Here is a 14,173-nt window from a genome sequence, read left to right as displayed (position 1 = left end):
TAACAAAATATGGATTGTGTCGTCCGAAATAAATGATTTTTATTTTTATATATTAGGTTTTAGATAAAGTAAATTTATATTTAAGGTGGTTAAAAGTTAGATACATAAACTATATGGGCCTATATGGACCTATGACGACCGGTTTGGCCTAGTGGGTAGTGACCCTGCCTACGAAGCTGATGGTCCCGGGTTCAAATCCTGGTAAGGGCATTTATTCGTGTGATGAGCATGGATATTTGTTCCTGAGTCATGGGTGTTTTCTATGTATTTAAGTATTTATAAATATTTATATATTATATATATCGTTGTCTAAGTACCCTCAATACAAGCCTTATTGAGCTTACTGTGGGACTTAGTCAATTTGTGTAATAATGTCCTATAATTTTTATTTTTTTATTTTTTTTATTTTTTTCTATTTGACCTGAAATAAATGTATTGAATTGAATTGAATTGAATAAGTGCCTGTTCAAGAATAGGAATTGCCAAACCCTTTATAAAGGGCTCATCTCAAAATTATCAAAGTTTGACAAAATAGTTGTCACATCACATACCTACAGATCAGACGCTGTCCGTATTAATAAAATCATGAGGCCCTTAATATCTTTACTTCCCTCATTTCCTGATTTTCACTTGCCCCCCTCGTTGCACAATGTGCTATCTTGTCATTCTTACCGATAGTGCCTGTATTGCAATTAAAGGTTTTTCTTCCCCGGCAGAAAAAGTGGGGTGTTACATGGTTGACGCCAATATCTGTCTTTCTGTGGCAGCAGTTTTTTTACGTGAAAGCAAGTTTCCTTGCGGTGAAACTTAGGTATGTTTGAAGAGTATCAGCTTTTTTCAAAAATAATATAAGGCATTTTTAGCATAAAATCGATTTTTTTAGCATATAGAGTAGGGTTTTTTTTATTTTAATTTAATACTTATGTCTTATGTTCTATGTGAAATAATCATACCTCATAAGCTCGTCCACATATCGCCTGCATTCCACATGTAGGTGGTTCATCACGTCCTCACTCATGATGGAACGGATAAAGCCATACACCACCTCGCCATCCAGCTCAGGCTGGAAGCTATCGTAGACGGACCAGCAGCCGTTGTAGCGCTGGAAAACCTGAAAAATTGTTACAGTTTTAATAAATAAAAAACAGGGCTCTATTACTATTTGTAATGCCGCATTTACATTCAGCCGAAGTAAGCAGGGAAGTGGGCAGGACGAGTATGTGAACCGGATACTTCTCATGCCACTGCAATGAGGGCTACCATTTTTGAGCTCATCAATTGGCGCCACTCTAGATGGTCCAGAAAAGCAGCTCTCAAAATTCTGCTATGTTTATTAAAAAAGTATTGGTGTTTGAACTTCTCAATTTGCCATTTTTTCCGCCTTAGTAGAGTAATAATACCTGATGCAATCCTCCACCCTGCGACTGCATCATCTTGTATCCCGGGTCATTCAGCGGGTCACACTTCAGCTTGTGTTCCTGTTCCGCCGGTTTCCTATACCCCTCTTTTTGAGCTGTAGATTTGTTGATAGCGTGGAGTTTCACTTAAATAGCCTTGTTAGTCTTTTTAAATAGCTTTGTTAGCAATTTACCTGATGCAAATCCTCCATATGATGCGACTGCACATCATGTATCCCGGGTCATTTAGCGGGTTACACTTCAACTTGTGTTCCTGTTCGGCCAGTTTCCTGACTGTCTCTTTATGACCTTTACCTTTGTTGCTAAGCAAATAGTAATTACCTGATGTAAGATTCTTTATTCTTTATTTCATTTTACAGTCAAGTGCAAAAATGTGTATCGAAAGAATCGTCTCATAAATATGGTACTACGCTCTTATTACACTGGAATAAGATGCTATGGGACATATTTTTGAGTAAGATGTGTACACCCATATTTTTACACTTGACTGTAGTCATGTCGATGTTCCTGTTCGGCGAGTTTCCTGTCCGCCTCTCTCTAGGCCTTAGCTTAACTGTCCTAACTAAATACCTGATGCAAGTCCTCCATATGATGCGACTGCATCATCTTGTAACCCGGGTCGTTCAGCGGGTTACATTTCAGCTTGTGTTCCTGTTCAGCCAGTTTCTTCTCTGTCTCTTTCTGAGCTTTAGCTCTGTTGATGGCATCGAATTTCGCTTGCTTCTTCTCTGCTTTCAACTGAATATAAAAGAATTTTTAAATAATTATATATTATAAGACGATTAGAAATGAGACCACCGTTTTGTTTGGTAGGAGTCGCCCACCACAAAAATGGGGAAAGGCGACACGCGAGCCACAGCTCTGGTTGCAAGTGGCGAGGTCAAGAAAGTCTTGGGCGGTTTTTTTTTTATACCACGTCAATGGCAATCAAGAATATAGCCTGCCTGAGGGTAAGCAGTCACCGCAGTCTATGGAGCTCCCTGGGCATAGCCCATTCCACAGCCAGAACGTCCACGGGAGAAAATTCCTCTTAACCTGCACAGTGTGCAACCATTTAGGTTCTAGGGTGTGACGATGAACTCCCTGCGAGCGGTGCAGTGATAGAAAGCGGCTGTGGGCATCAGTCGAACAATTCTTCAGGGCTTCAGAGGAAGCGTGTGTCAATTACCATTTCCTTGGTCTTCCCTTTGGTAGCAGCAGCCAGTTTCTCGTCTGCCTCGATCTTCTCCGCTACGGTGGGGTACTGCCCTCGTATCACCAGGATGGTGCCGCCTTCAGCATCATAAGGATAGTCGGGGAAGAAACCGTATCCGTACAACCTATATAATAAAGAAAAGGGTCTTATACCCTACATACAAAAACTTACTAGGAAATGCAAATCGGCTATAACCGTAATAATAAAATTTCACAACCTATTATTGGAAACTTGAATAACCGGTTACTGTTATTTTCGGTTATTTATTTATAACTTAAGTTCTATGAATAGGGAGCGTGCATGAACTGTAGGAGGCAGCACAGGAGCCGTCAGATTTTTGGCGCGAAGCGTAAATGTGATGTTTATTGTTCCGATGTAGCCCACAAGATGGCAGAACCTACTATGCACAAGAAAACACTTGACGTGTAAATTTGATGTTTATTGTTCCGATTCAGACCACAAGATGGCAGACCCTCCAACGCGCACGGTCCCTATTGATCTTCTAATGACTACAAAATCTTGCCTTTTATGGCTGTGACGCCTGTGAGCCTGTGACTATAATTTTTGTCATTCGTGTAACGAACAGCATCCTAAGTACGCTGGCGCAGCGCTTGGAATCGCCCCTAGTCAAGCGGTACGTGCAGCTACACTCACCTGTTCCTGTTCCGCCGCGAAACTTATAAATGTTATGAAATCTTTTGTTTTGTTCAATAGTTTGTTTTGTCTAATTAACTGTAATACTAACTCTACATATATAAGTCATTGTTACTTAACCCTATGGATGTCAAGTTCGAAATAAATATTTCAATTCAATTTAATAACCGAAACCGGTTATGACACTTATGAAGTTTGGTCGGTTATTGCATTCCCTAAAGCTTACACAATAGTATTTTATGCAACAGTTGTATAAGAAGGGTCAAAAAAGGCGAGTAGCGTGAGTTACAAAGGAATACGCCACGAGCATTTTTTGACCTACTTAGGTATACAACGTTGCATACAATACTTTTCCTACGAGTCAACAAAAATAAATCTTCATTTATGTAAACAAAGCAAAAGTATTATAGCCAAGACGCGCGAGCATAGCTTGTTACGCGCCCGGCCCGCCGCGGCCCGGCCGCTTGGCGACACCTCCTCGTAACTCATGAGGCCCTGGTACTTGCTACTTGCTAAATTCAATTTTTGGACAGTTTTTTCTCAATTTTGGCCACCGTAGCCTACGGAGACTAACAAGCAACGCTAAGCGGTCTTCGTAGTCTATGGGTGTTGCTATATTACGGGTGTCACATGCGTGTTTCTGACTTATGAAGTAATTGTTTTTACTATGCAACCAAATGAATATTTTGTAAGTTGGCAGCAATGCACTTAGTTTAAAACTGTATTCGTTTTGGTTTTGTTAGGTTGGTGGCCATTAATTGCAGTAACGTTATAGCGATTAAAAGCAGACTTTTCTTGAAACCTTTTATGTATGTTCTTATATTCGTGTTAATGAATTCATAAATGACAGATAACAGTAGAGGAGTAGGAAAATTATTTTAAACATTGTATAGCTGGGTGCGTAGCCAAGATGCCAATAGTTTCTGATGCCAATTGTTGCCATGAATCTAGTATTAAACTGGATTAGACGTGGGAAGATGGGGGAAATTAGCGAACGAGGTGGTCTTCTGAACTTTTGGTAGAAGTAGCAGAAAAAGCGCTATGATTTTTTGCCCTAGTCAAAGTCGGACTTTTACTTTCTGCGTACTTCCATAAAATTCCTAAGTGACATTTTTTTTGTTGCCCGCTGTTTATATGGTAGGGAACAATGAATATCTTGGTTGCTCGGTTGGCAGAGCGCTGGAGTATCGATCCAGAGGCCGTGAGTTCAAATGTCACCCAAAGCAGTAATTTTTCCGCTTTTAAATTTATTCTAAGCTTAACATTGGACCCGACCAAATACTTAAGTTGTGTTTTGTGTGTTGTGAGAAATCTTTTTTTTGTCGCATTTATTTATTTATTTTAAACTTTATTGCACAATAAAAATAAGTACAAATGGCGGACTTGATGCCTAATAACATCACTCATCGCATATGTTGCAAATGTCGCATTGTATATGTTCTGTCCCTCAAGTGCGCACGTGTATGGCTCATGTATACCAAGTCTATGCCCGAAGCCAACGATATGCTAAGGTCTCTATCGCACTAATATGGAAATTACAAAACCAATTATTATCTACAAGTTCAAATATCTCGCAACACAATCCAACTCAACAAAACTCAACCAGGGCCCATGGTCGCCCGTACTCAATGCGGGGACCATGGGTTCAACACAGCTCAATCACAAAAATAACACCGGGTCTCTAAACTGAGCATCACCATGATGCCGAACCCGGTATCGTATAAATCATAACAGCCTCTCAAAATGTCACCGCGGACACAGGGTCGCCCGTATCATTAGCGAGGGCCCTGTGTCTTCAATCGACACTTATAAACCTTTCAAAAAAAAATATGGAAATGTTATTTTAATACAGTTTACTTAAACAGAGAATACAAACATACCATTCTTTAAACCACTCCCGAATATGATCAGTGATGTCATCTATCTGTACGTCTCTCTTCAACATGATCAGCCTAGTGCTCTCTTTGTCCAGCTCTTCCATATAAGGCTGTCTCGTTCTCTTGTTGATACGTCGTCGCAATGAGTACAGCTGAAATTATGTTTATGGATAACAAAACTAGCTTCATAAGGACCTTCAAGAAAGCGGCGTACTCCTATTTTAAAAGCCGGCAACGCAGTGACAACCCCTCTGGCGTTGCGGGTGTTCATGGGCGACGGTAGTCGCTTATTAATAGGGGATTCGTCTGCTCATTTGCCTCCATTTTTTTAAATCATAATTCAGCAATTATGATCCCGTAGAGTAGAGTGCAAACTGTGAAAACATATCCAAACCATTGACATATATCTAAGGACGGGCCTTACGGGCACTGAGGTCACTCTCGAATTCGAGCCAGTCGTGCAGTCTAACGGAACTAGTTGCGCCCAATCGCGCGCGTGGTGCGAACTCATCTACCAATCGCGTTGCGGCGTTAGACTGCACAATTGGCTCGAATATGTGTGCGTGACACCGCTGTACTGGCCCCATTCTTATTGTCCGTAAGGCCCGTCCTTAGATATATATGTCAAATGATCCAAAGTGACCCAACTTTTGTCACTTCCCCCCCTCCCTCTTCAGTGAACGTAACGCGCCATATTTGAATACAGCTCTAGAGGATATTAATTGCGTGACGGAAACCTGAGGCCCCCCTCCCCTCCTGTGACTAACCGTAGTAGTTTCACCTCCCCCCTAAACTGGTCACGCAGTATGGGCACGTTCCCTATGTTATACAAAGGGTCTAGCCGTGCATGTATGGGGAATACATGGAGCTTAACGGGGAAGGTTGGACTGTTATATCATAGTTTTGATAACGGTGATAAATATTTAATTTCGATTTGATTCGTACCTTGTAGTCAAAAAAGTTAGTTCGCCTTTCGTGCCTTGGATACTCGCAACGGTCAAGTTTTCGTTATTTTAACCCCTTCCCAGGCCGCACAAATCTACAAGGTTTTCACAAAAAAAAAAACAAATATATTCCAATTAATACAGCTTTGATGATTCATTTGAAGACAAGTACACATTTCCTGAAAGTGTAATCTAATTTGAACCTTAAATCCGAATGCTAAAGTTGAAATTCTAATGGCGCGTATGTGGTCGATAAATCGTACTATGCCTGGAAAAGGGTTAACCACCTAACGTTTTTATGACATTTCGTCGAAATTATTTTCGTCATCATGTTTTGGACAACTCTGTCACGCTTGATTTCTGTATTTTATCAAATAAATAAAAAAAGACGAGTGCTTTTGCATCTTTTTAGCTATAGATTAGTCAAAGTCAAAGTCAAAGTCAAAATATTCTTTATTCAAATAGGCCTAGCAACAAGCACTTTTAAATCGTTCACAAATATCATCTTAATCTAAATATCAGAGCAATTTATTGATGCAGTTATTATTGTTCTAAAAAAAAACATTGAATTATTATAGCTATGGTAAACTTATATTAATTAAACTTAAATTATATTAATTAACTAATTATATTTACCATAACAAAAATTAAAAACTTAATTACATCTCATACAAAAAGCTACACTCCGTCACATTTTTTGGGGTCAAAACAAGACAACGAAAATAATTTTGACCCAAGCAATAACTTAACGCCTCGGTCACCCAAGCGATTTGGATTCAGCAAAGAAACATCGGTACAAATTAACCTTTAACCGCTACTTCCCCGCCGAGTTTCTTGCCGGTCCCATATTGGGATAGCCTCCTACAATTTAGGAGGGATTTAAATCTTCTCGGGTCTAAGTGTAGGGTTAGAGCCGGCGTAGCTTTATTTAACGTTCATAAGCGCATTGTGATATGCCTACTTGGAAAATAAACTATCTTTACTTTTATTTTAATTTTCTTTCCTATTCTGGGTAGCTATTGACGACTGGTTTGGCCTAGTGGGTAGTGACCCTGCCTACGAAGCTAATGGTCCCGGGTTCAAATCCTGGTAAGGGCATGTATTTGTGTGATGAACATGGATATTTGTTCCTGAGTCATGGGTGTTTTCTATGTATTTAAGTATTTATAAATATTTATATATTATATATATCGTTGTCTAAGTACCCTCAACACAAGCCTTATTGAGCTTACTGTGGGACTTAGTCAATTTGTGTAATGATGTCCCATAATATTTATTTATTTATTTAATGGCCTTACTTTCTTGGTTTCTTCTTTGAGGTCCATTTGACCCTCGCGCCAGGGGTCCGGAACTATGCCCAACAAAACATTCCTCTTATGGTCTTGCACTCTTTGCCTCTTGATTTCCATAAACCGTCTAGAAATAAACAAAATACATTTTATTTTCTTAATCTTAAATATACTCCGAATTTTATGAAATATTCTTTTCGGTTTGGGTTCCAAATGTTCCAATCGTTTAAAGCAAGGGTCTCTAAACCGGGGGGGGGGGGGGGGGGGCAAATCTGGCCCGTGGGAGGTTGCCAAATGGATCCCAGGCTCTAGGCGGATTAGCGGCCCGTGCGAAAGTTTCTGAGGTGTAATATGGCCCTCAGGTAAAAAAGTTTGGAGATCCCTCTGTGTTAAGAGGCTGTCAATACCTAAAGCGCGCACACTGTCTATTAGTATCGGAGTAAATGAGATAGCACTGTCGCATGTTACTGGGCCTGGGCAAGGGAATAATAAGAAAAATATTTAAATAAAAAAAGTGGATTATTAGTGTAATATTTAACTCGACCACGGTTTAGATATAAATGTTTTGAAATTGTGATTTTAATTGCAGACCCATAAGTCAAAACAATAAAGACATAAAACCGTTTAATTGTGATTTTAAGACCAATCTTTGCAATTATTTTCTATCGAGCCCATTTCGTTCAATCGTGTATCGAGTACGACCACGGTCTTTGAAATATAATTAATATGAACATATATTTTTCTGACTTGACTAAAACAAATAGTCTTTCTTAAAAAACTGTTTAAGTAACATCAATTTCAAGGACATTGGGTGTTGACAGCCTCTTAAACAAAAGCCTTTGTTTATTTTATGGAGAGGCGTGTGTCAATCAATCAATCAATCAATCAATCAATCAATCAATCAATCAATCAATCAATCAATCAATCATTTATTATGTCAAAGCAACCATGTTGTTAAAAAGCAACTATCGTAATAGTATTAAGGTTAAAATTTATATCACAGCTTATTCGAAGTACAATCTGCCACGCCGGTGGCAAAAAAAACCAGATCTCCCAATGGGCTGTTTCATGAATTTGAACCATATAAATAGGATGGTAAAATTGTTTTTTAAACGGCTTGTCCCCGTTCACTTATGACTGCGTTTTTAGCAGGTAGCAGAAGTAGTCGCTGCATAAAGGAAACAATACCTTTTGTTTAACAGATTAAGGCCAGAGACCAAAAAAGTCATTTCATACTATAGATATACTTATATGATCCTGGATCCCAATAGTAACATTACATGCCTAAGGCAGTAAAGGAATGTCTCAGATTACTATAAGTAATTGTCGCCCGAGACGAATCCGAGACGATCCATGATCTGATGATTTCTTATTTAAGCGCGCGGTTGTTTTATGCGATAAACGCAGCTTTAAACGCAATGCGTTTGCCACACACCATTTTACATCAGATAATGAAGTGACCATTTAGTACAATGTTTTACGCGGTAAGCGCATTGTCATTATTCCAACATTCCGTTGATCGCATGCGTTCAACGCTGCAGTTTATCGCATAAAAAATCGCGCGCTTTAAAGGCGATTTTTCTGCTCGATGGGGCCGGAAAGCGGCAATATCGTTTAGGGCCTAAAGTTGACGCTTTCCGGCCGGAAGGCAGAATAAGCTTTTCTTTTCTTTTGTTTTATACTACGTCGTAGGTAGCAAACAAGCATACGGCCCGCCTGATGGTAAGCAGTCTCCGTAGCCTATGTACGCCTGCAACTCCAGAGGAGTTACATGCGCGTTGCCGTCCCTAAACCCCCCTCGTTGAGCTCTGGCAACCTTACTCACCGGCAGGAACACAACACTATGAGTAGGGTCTAGTGTTATTTGGCTGCGGTTTTCTGTAAGGTGGAGATACTTCCCCAGTTGGGCTCTGCTCTAGATCTGGAATGACATCCACTGGCTGTGCCCTACCACACAAAGCGAGATGAAATTCACAATGCCCATACCTCTCTTTTGGACGTAGTTTAAGGACGTACCCGGGTCCAAAAAATTCTAAAATTATTTTTTTGTTAAAAAGCATTGATATTTAAAAAGACCATTTACCGAATTTTGTTCCAAATAATAATATATGGCTGTTATAAATTCTACTCTATAGAGACCTATTCAAGTTCAAATTTAAACAAATAATTCGTAAAAGGTTAAAATCATTTCAATTTTGTTTTTTTTATGGCCTCTGGGATCCAGCTACACCTACTACCTACCTATAAATTCTTTGAATGGTACTCGCGGCTGCAGTCCTCAGCGGCTCCGGGGCTAGCTCCACATTTGGCTGTTTAATCTCTCATATAATAAATACAGCCTTTTTTTTTTCTTTATAAGCCTCTAGGATCTGGCCATGCCTATATACTACCTATGTCAAGACATTTCCGTCAGTAGAAAAAAGCGCCAAATTTAAAAAATGTAGGCGCGAAAACACGACAAACTTGTTGGACCGGCTATACCTATAAACCCTTTGAATGATATTCGCGGCTGATATCCTCAGGGGCTCCGGGGCTGGCTCCACATTCGACGCGAAGTACGTTCGTCTCCGTATGCATTTGGCTGTGTAGTCTCTCACATAATACTGCCTGAAACGTACCAATTATAATAATAATTTAGCCTGTAGAGTGCGTAAATTCCATACGAGCGAATATTTAAGGTCGGTTTATTTTATACCTACTGACATTGAGCGTGCCAGACACGTGCCGTGGTAGACACCGACAGACACCGTTTTTATTCACATCTAGCAGAAGCGTGCCGTGTCAGACATCGACAGACACCGACACAGGTTCCGGTGCCCTATTCACACTGACCGGCAGATAGCCACAGACCTGTACAGACATGCACCGCGCAGACAAAATATTCTTTCCGCGCATACTGGCCGGGCACGGCCCGTGTCTGTCGGCGTCTGCGCGGCCGTGTTACGATAGATATAAATTTGTTAATAGAAACTGTATAGAAGAATATTTTTTTTGTCTGCCACGGCACGTGTCTGGCACGCTCAATGTCTGTAGATATAAACTGATGATCGTATGGTTAGCATAGGGCCTAAGAAGTACACCATCTGATCTTCCAACCCAGAGGGGAAACTAGGCCTTATTGGGACTAGTCCGGCTTTCTCACAATGTATTCGTTGAACGAAAAGGGCCACATCAAATTGTGTAAGAATATTTTTAATCATGTTAATATCCAGAGAGGGAAATGGGGCCTGCTTTTATACCGAAAGGCGGTTTCGGGGCGGTCGTCCCCTTCCATCCTTTCGTCATCATTTCATCGGTGTCGGCCTCATTCTACGGTTAACACAAGTCATACCGAGACAAGCTGGCAGGAATTTTGACATCCCACACCGTGCAAGTGTTTTTTTAACCTTTTGAACGCCACGCCGTACGCGGCGCGTAATCGTGAACCTTGTCGGTACGCATGAGGGTTGATATTGGGCTGTAGTCACGCGCGTCATATGACGTCTTTGGCGGTCAAAAGGTTAAACGTCAAACTTCTATGAAATTATGACGTTTACTTAACACTTCCGCAGGCTGGGCTATTAAAATAGCTGCCAAATTAGGTTGGTGTGACTCTATGCGTTTTTTGCCAAGAGACTATTAACAGAGGGCCTACCGCGAACCACGTTCGACGTGTTACCTCTCTGTCGCGCTTGTAAATTCGTACGTAAGTGTGACAGGGAGACAACACGTCGAACGTGGTTCGCGGTAAGCCCTCTGAGACCAAGGCCTTACCTGTATCGTTCGTGTGCTTGGATGATGGTAGTTCTTACGTATTCTTCAGGCACGACAACAGACTCGCTCTTCGAGGGAACTGCAACATGCAAATATACAGCGTGTATTTTTAATACAACCACATAATCAAAGGGTAGTTTAGGCTTTAATGAACACACTTTCATAGGTTTTATAAAAAAAAAATACGACTTTTAGTTTTCCATTATAAAAGAATTCAGCAAGCAAATCACTACTTTGTTTTAACTCAAAACGTCGCATCAAATAGAATTTGAAATAGAGGCGGATTGTCAAAGTAAACTTTGTGGCTACAGTAAATTTACTGCCATCTTATTTTGGTTTGGCGCATCTTACCGAGCGATGGCGCCGTACCTTTGGCCTATGCTCGAGTTGATGGCGCCACTTTTTGATACCTATGTAACAAATTTAACACATATCAGTGAAATAATAAGAATCAACGTCAAATGGCGTTTTAAAAGTTTTAATCATGTCTCGAAAGATGGCAGTAAATTTATCGTGGCTACAAAGTTTACTTTGACAATCCTTACTTACTTACTTACTCCGTTGGCTCAGCGACCCAAAATGAGACTTGGCCTCCGACACAAGACAGCGCCACTTTTCTCGGTCCTGTGCGACCTCTCGCCAATTGTCGACTCGAAGCTCGCGCAGATCCGCCTCCACCATGTCGCTCCAGCGATACCTAGGGCGTCCGATAGGACGTCCTCCTGCTTGGCGACCCAGGTACGCTCCTTTTACGTTCCGATCTTCATCCATTCTCTCAAGGTGGTGGTGGTGTTCAATTGACAATCCGCCTCTATTTAAAATTCTCTTTGGTCGCATTAATGACGTGACGTCACAACTGGCACAATGATCACGATGCACTAAATACATGGCCGCTCGATAAAAAATCAAAAATGAATTATGCTGTTGTGGTTAAGAGTAAATTAAAAAGCGCTGATGGCTTAGCGGTAAGAGCATGCGACTTGCAATCCGGAGGTCGCGGGTTCAAACCCGGGCTCGTACCAATGAGTTTTTCGGAACTTATGTACGAAATATCATTTGATATTTACCAGTCGCTTTTCGGTGAAGGAAAACATCGTGAGGGAACCGGACTAATCCCAACCAGGCCTAGTTTACCCTCTGGGTTGGAAGGTCAGATGGCAGTCGCTTTCGTAAAAACTAGTGCCTACGCCAAATCTTAGGATTAGTTGTCAAGCGGACCCCAGGCTCCCATGAGCCGTGGCAATATGCCGGGACAACGCGAGGAAGAAGAAGGAGGTCAAGAGTAAATTAAAATATCCTTTCAGAATCATTTCAATACCGCTAAAACCTACGTCTCGTTTAAATTTGTGGTTATATTTTACTTTTTAGTTAGTTAAGAACATCCATTAATAATTAGTTTTTAAGATTAACTAACAATTGTATGGGCTCTGTCTGAAATAAATGTTTTTATTTATTTATTTATTATTATATCAAAAATACACATGTAGATAAGTAAGGATCCAGGTATAACGCATGAACAATTTCTGATAGTGTGAAATTTTCAAGTTTGCAAAACTTATACCTACTTATATAAATTCATTGCTGGGCGTAGTTCTAAATATTTAGAAACCATTCACATATATCTAAGGACGGGCCTTACGGGCACTAAGAATGGTACTAGTTCAGCAGTGTCACTCACGAACTCGAGCCAATCGTGCAGTCTAACGCAACTACCTAGTTGCGATTGCGACCAATAGCGCGCGTGATGCTCATCAACTAATCGCGTTGTGACGTAAGATTGCACGATTTGCTCAAATTCGTGTGCGTGACACCGCTGTACTGGCCCCATTCTTATTGCCCGTAAAGCCCGTCCTTAGATATATCGTCGCTATACTTACTCAACCTCGTATCTATATATTAGATACATATATCAGATACGAGGTTGAGTAAGTATAGCGACGATAAGTCAATGTTAGGAACAGAAAATTAATGACCAGCTCATACCTACAGCCTCTTCGCTGCTTAATTGCCGATTATACAACGCGCTAGTCGATTTGTGTACCTGTACAGACAAGATTATACTGGAATGAAATAATTTAGAACGTTTACGTCTTCGAGCAACGCCGCCAACGCCGGAAAGGGAGTCCGCTTTTGCACTATTTCCCCTCTGCCGAAGCACATGCCCAACTGGGCACTTAATTACTGGACTGTTGTACAAATAAAGCATTCTGACTCTCATAAACATATTTAAATAGTACATACATACATACATATAATCACGCCTATTTCCCGAAGAGGTAGGCAGAGACCACGGATTTCCACTTGCTACAATCCTGACATACCTCTTTCGCTTCCTTCACTTTCATGACATTCCTCATACACGCTCGTCGGTTTAGGGTGCTCTTGACCTGGCCTTTCTTCAGGACTTCCCCAATTTGATCAGAGAAAGTCCGCCGAGGTCTACCCCTTCCAGCTCCCTCTTCTACTTCTCCCTTATACACTCTCTTTGTTAACCTTCTTTCACTCATTCTTTCCACGTGTCCAAACCATCTCAACATACCTTTCTCAATTTTTGTCACTACATCTTCGTTCAGTCCACACTTTTCCCATCACACTGTTCCTAATTCTATCTTATAATTTTACACCACACACACTTTTTTAAATAGTAAACGCCCCTATGATGAGACTGACACCAGTAATGAGATGGTATAGAAAAATCTTGTAAAACAAGTATTTACCATCAAGTGTTTAAACGCTGGCAAAATTGTACCATAAACAAGATCCAAAGAGCTGCTTAAGTTTAATTTTTCATTGATATTTGTAAGTTTGAAAATTAATGGCGCCACACATCCCATGACTGGGGCAAAAAACCAGTTTTAATTTGTTAATAATATTGAAACCAATTGCAGTAGCTTTTATTATATACATTGAAAACATAAAGGACGAAAAGGACATTCAACTTTTAACGCATATCGCGCCTAGACACCTATAGGTGTTATGGCGGACGCTGTCAAACTAACCTTCACACTTTCGAGTAAGTTTACATTAGTTCGCGTACGCCCGG

At 40.6% G+C, this 14,173-nt stretch overlaps 1 protein-coding gene across 1 annotated transcript; it reads right to left on the bottom strand.

Moving 5' to 3' along the window:
* Nucleotides 1-748: 748 nt before the first annotated feature.
* Nucleotides 749-12,399, bottom strand: LOC133533121 (dynein regulatory complex protein 11-like). The gene is made up of 7 exons (XM_061872080.1): nt 11,131-12,399; nt 9,859-9,984; nt 7,387-7,504; nt 5,148-5,296; nt 2,587-2,737; nt 1,989-2,156; nt 749-1,111 (listed from the first exon to the last, which is right to left on the bottom strand). Exons 1-7 carry the CDS (start codon nt 11,292-11,294, stop codon nt 935-937), a joined length of 1,053 nt encoding a protein of 350 aa, XP_061728064.1. The 5' UTR covers nt 11,295-12,399; the 3' UTR covers nt 749-934.
* Nucleotides 12,400-14,173: the final 1,774 nt, after the last annotated feature.

The sequence above is a fragment of the Cydia pomonella genome, chromosome 28 (genome assembly GCF_033807575.1).
Source record: "Cydia pomonella isolate Wapato2018A chromosome 28, ilCydPomo1, whole genome shotgun sequence".
NCBI classification, from domain to species: Eukaryota; Metazoa; Arthropoda; class Insecta; order Lepidoptera; family Tortricidae; genus Cydia; species Cydia pomonella.
Note: the sequence above shows the minus strand (reverse complement) of the source record. Positions and strands in the feature narration are given on the sequence as shown.

Excerpts from the sequence above, each read along its gene's own strand:
- LOC133533121 (XM_061872080.1), bottom strand. The coding sequence starts at position 11,294 with ATGAAAGTGTGTTCATTAAAGCCTAAACTACCCTTTGATTATGTGGTT. Across the intron at positions 7,505-9,858 it reads ATCATTCAAAGGGTTTATAG|ACGGTTTATGGAAATCAAGA; the intron begins GTATAGCCGGTC and ends GTTTATTTCTAG. Across the intron at positions 2,157-2,586 it reads AAGGGAAGACCAAGGAAATG|TTGAAAGCAGAGAAGAAGCA; the intron begins GTAATTGACACA and ends TTTTATATTCAG.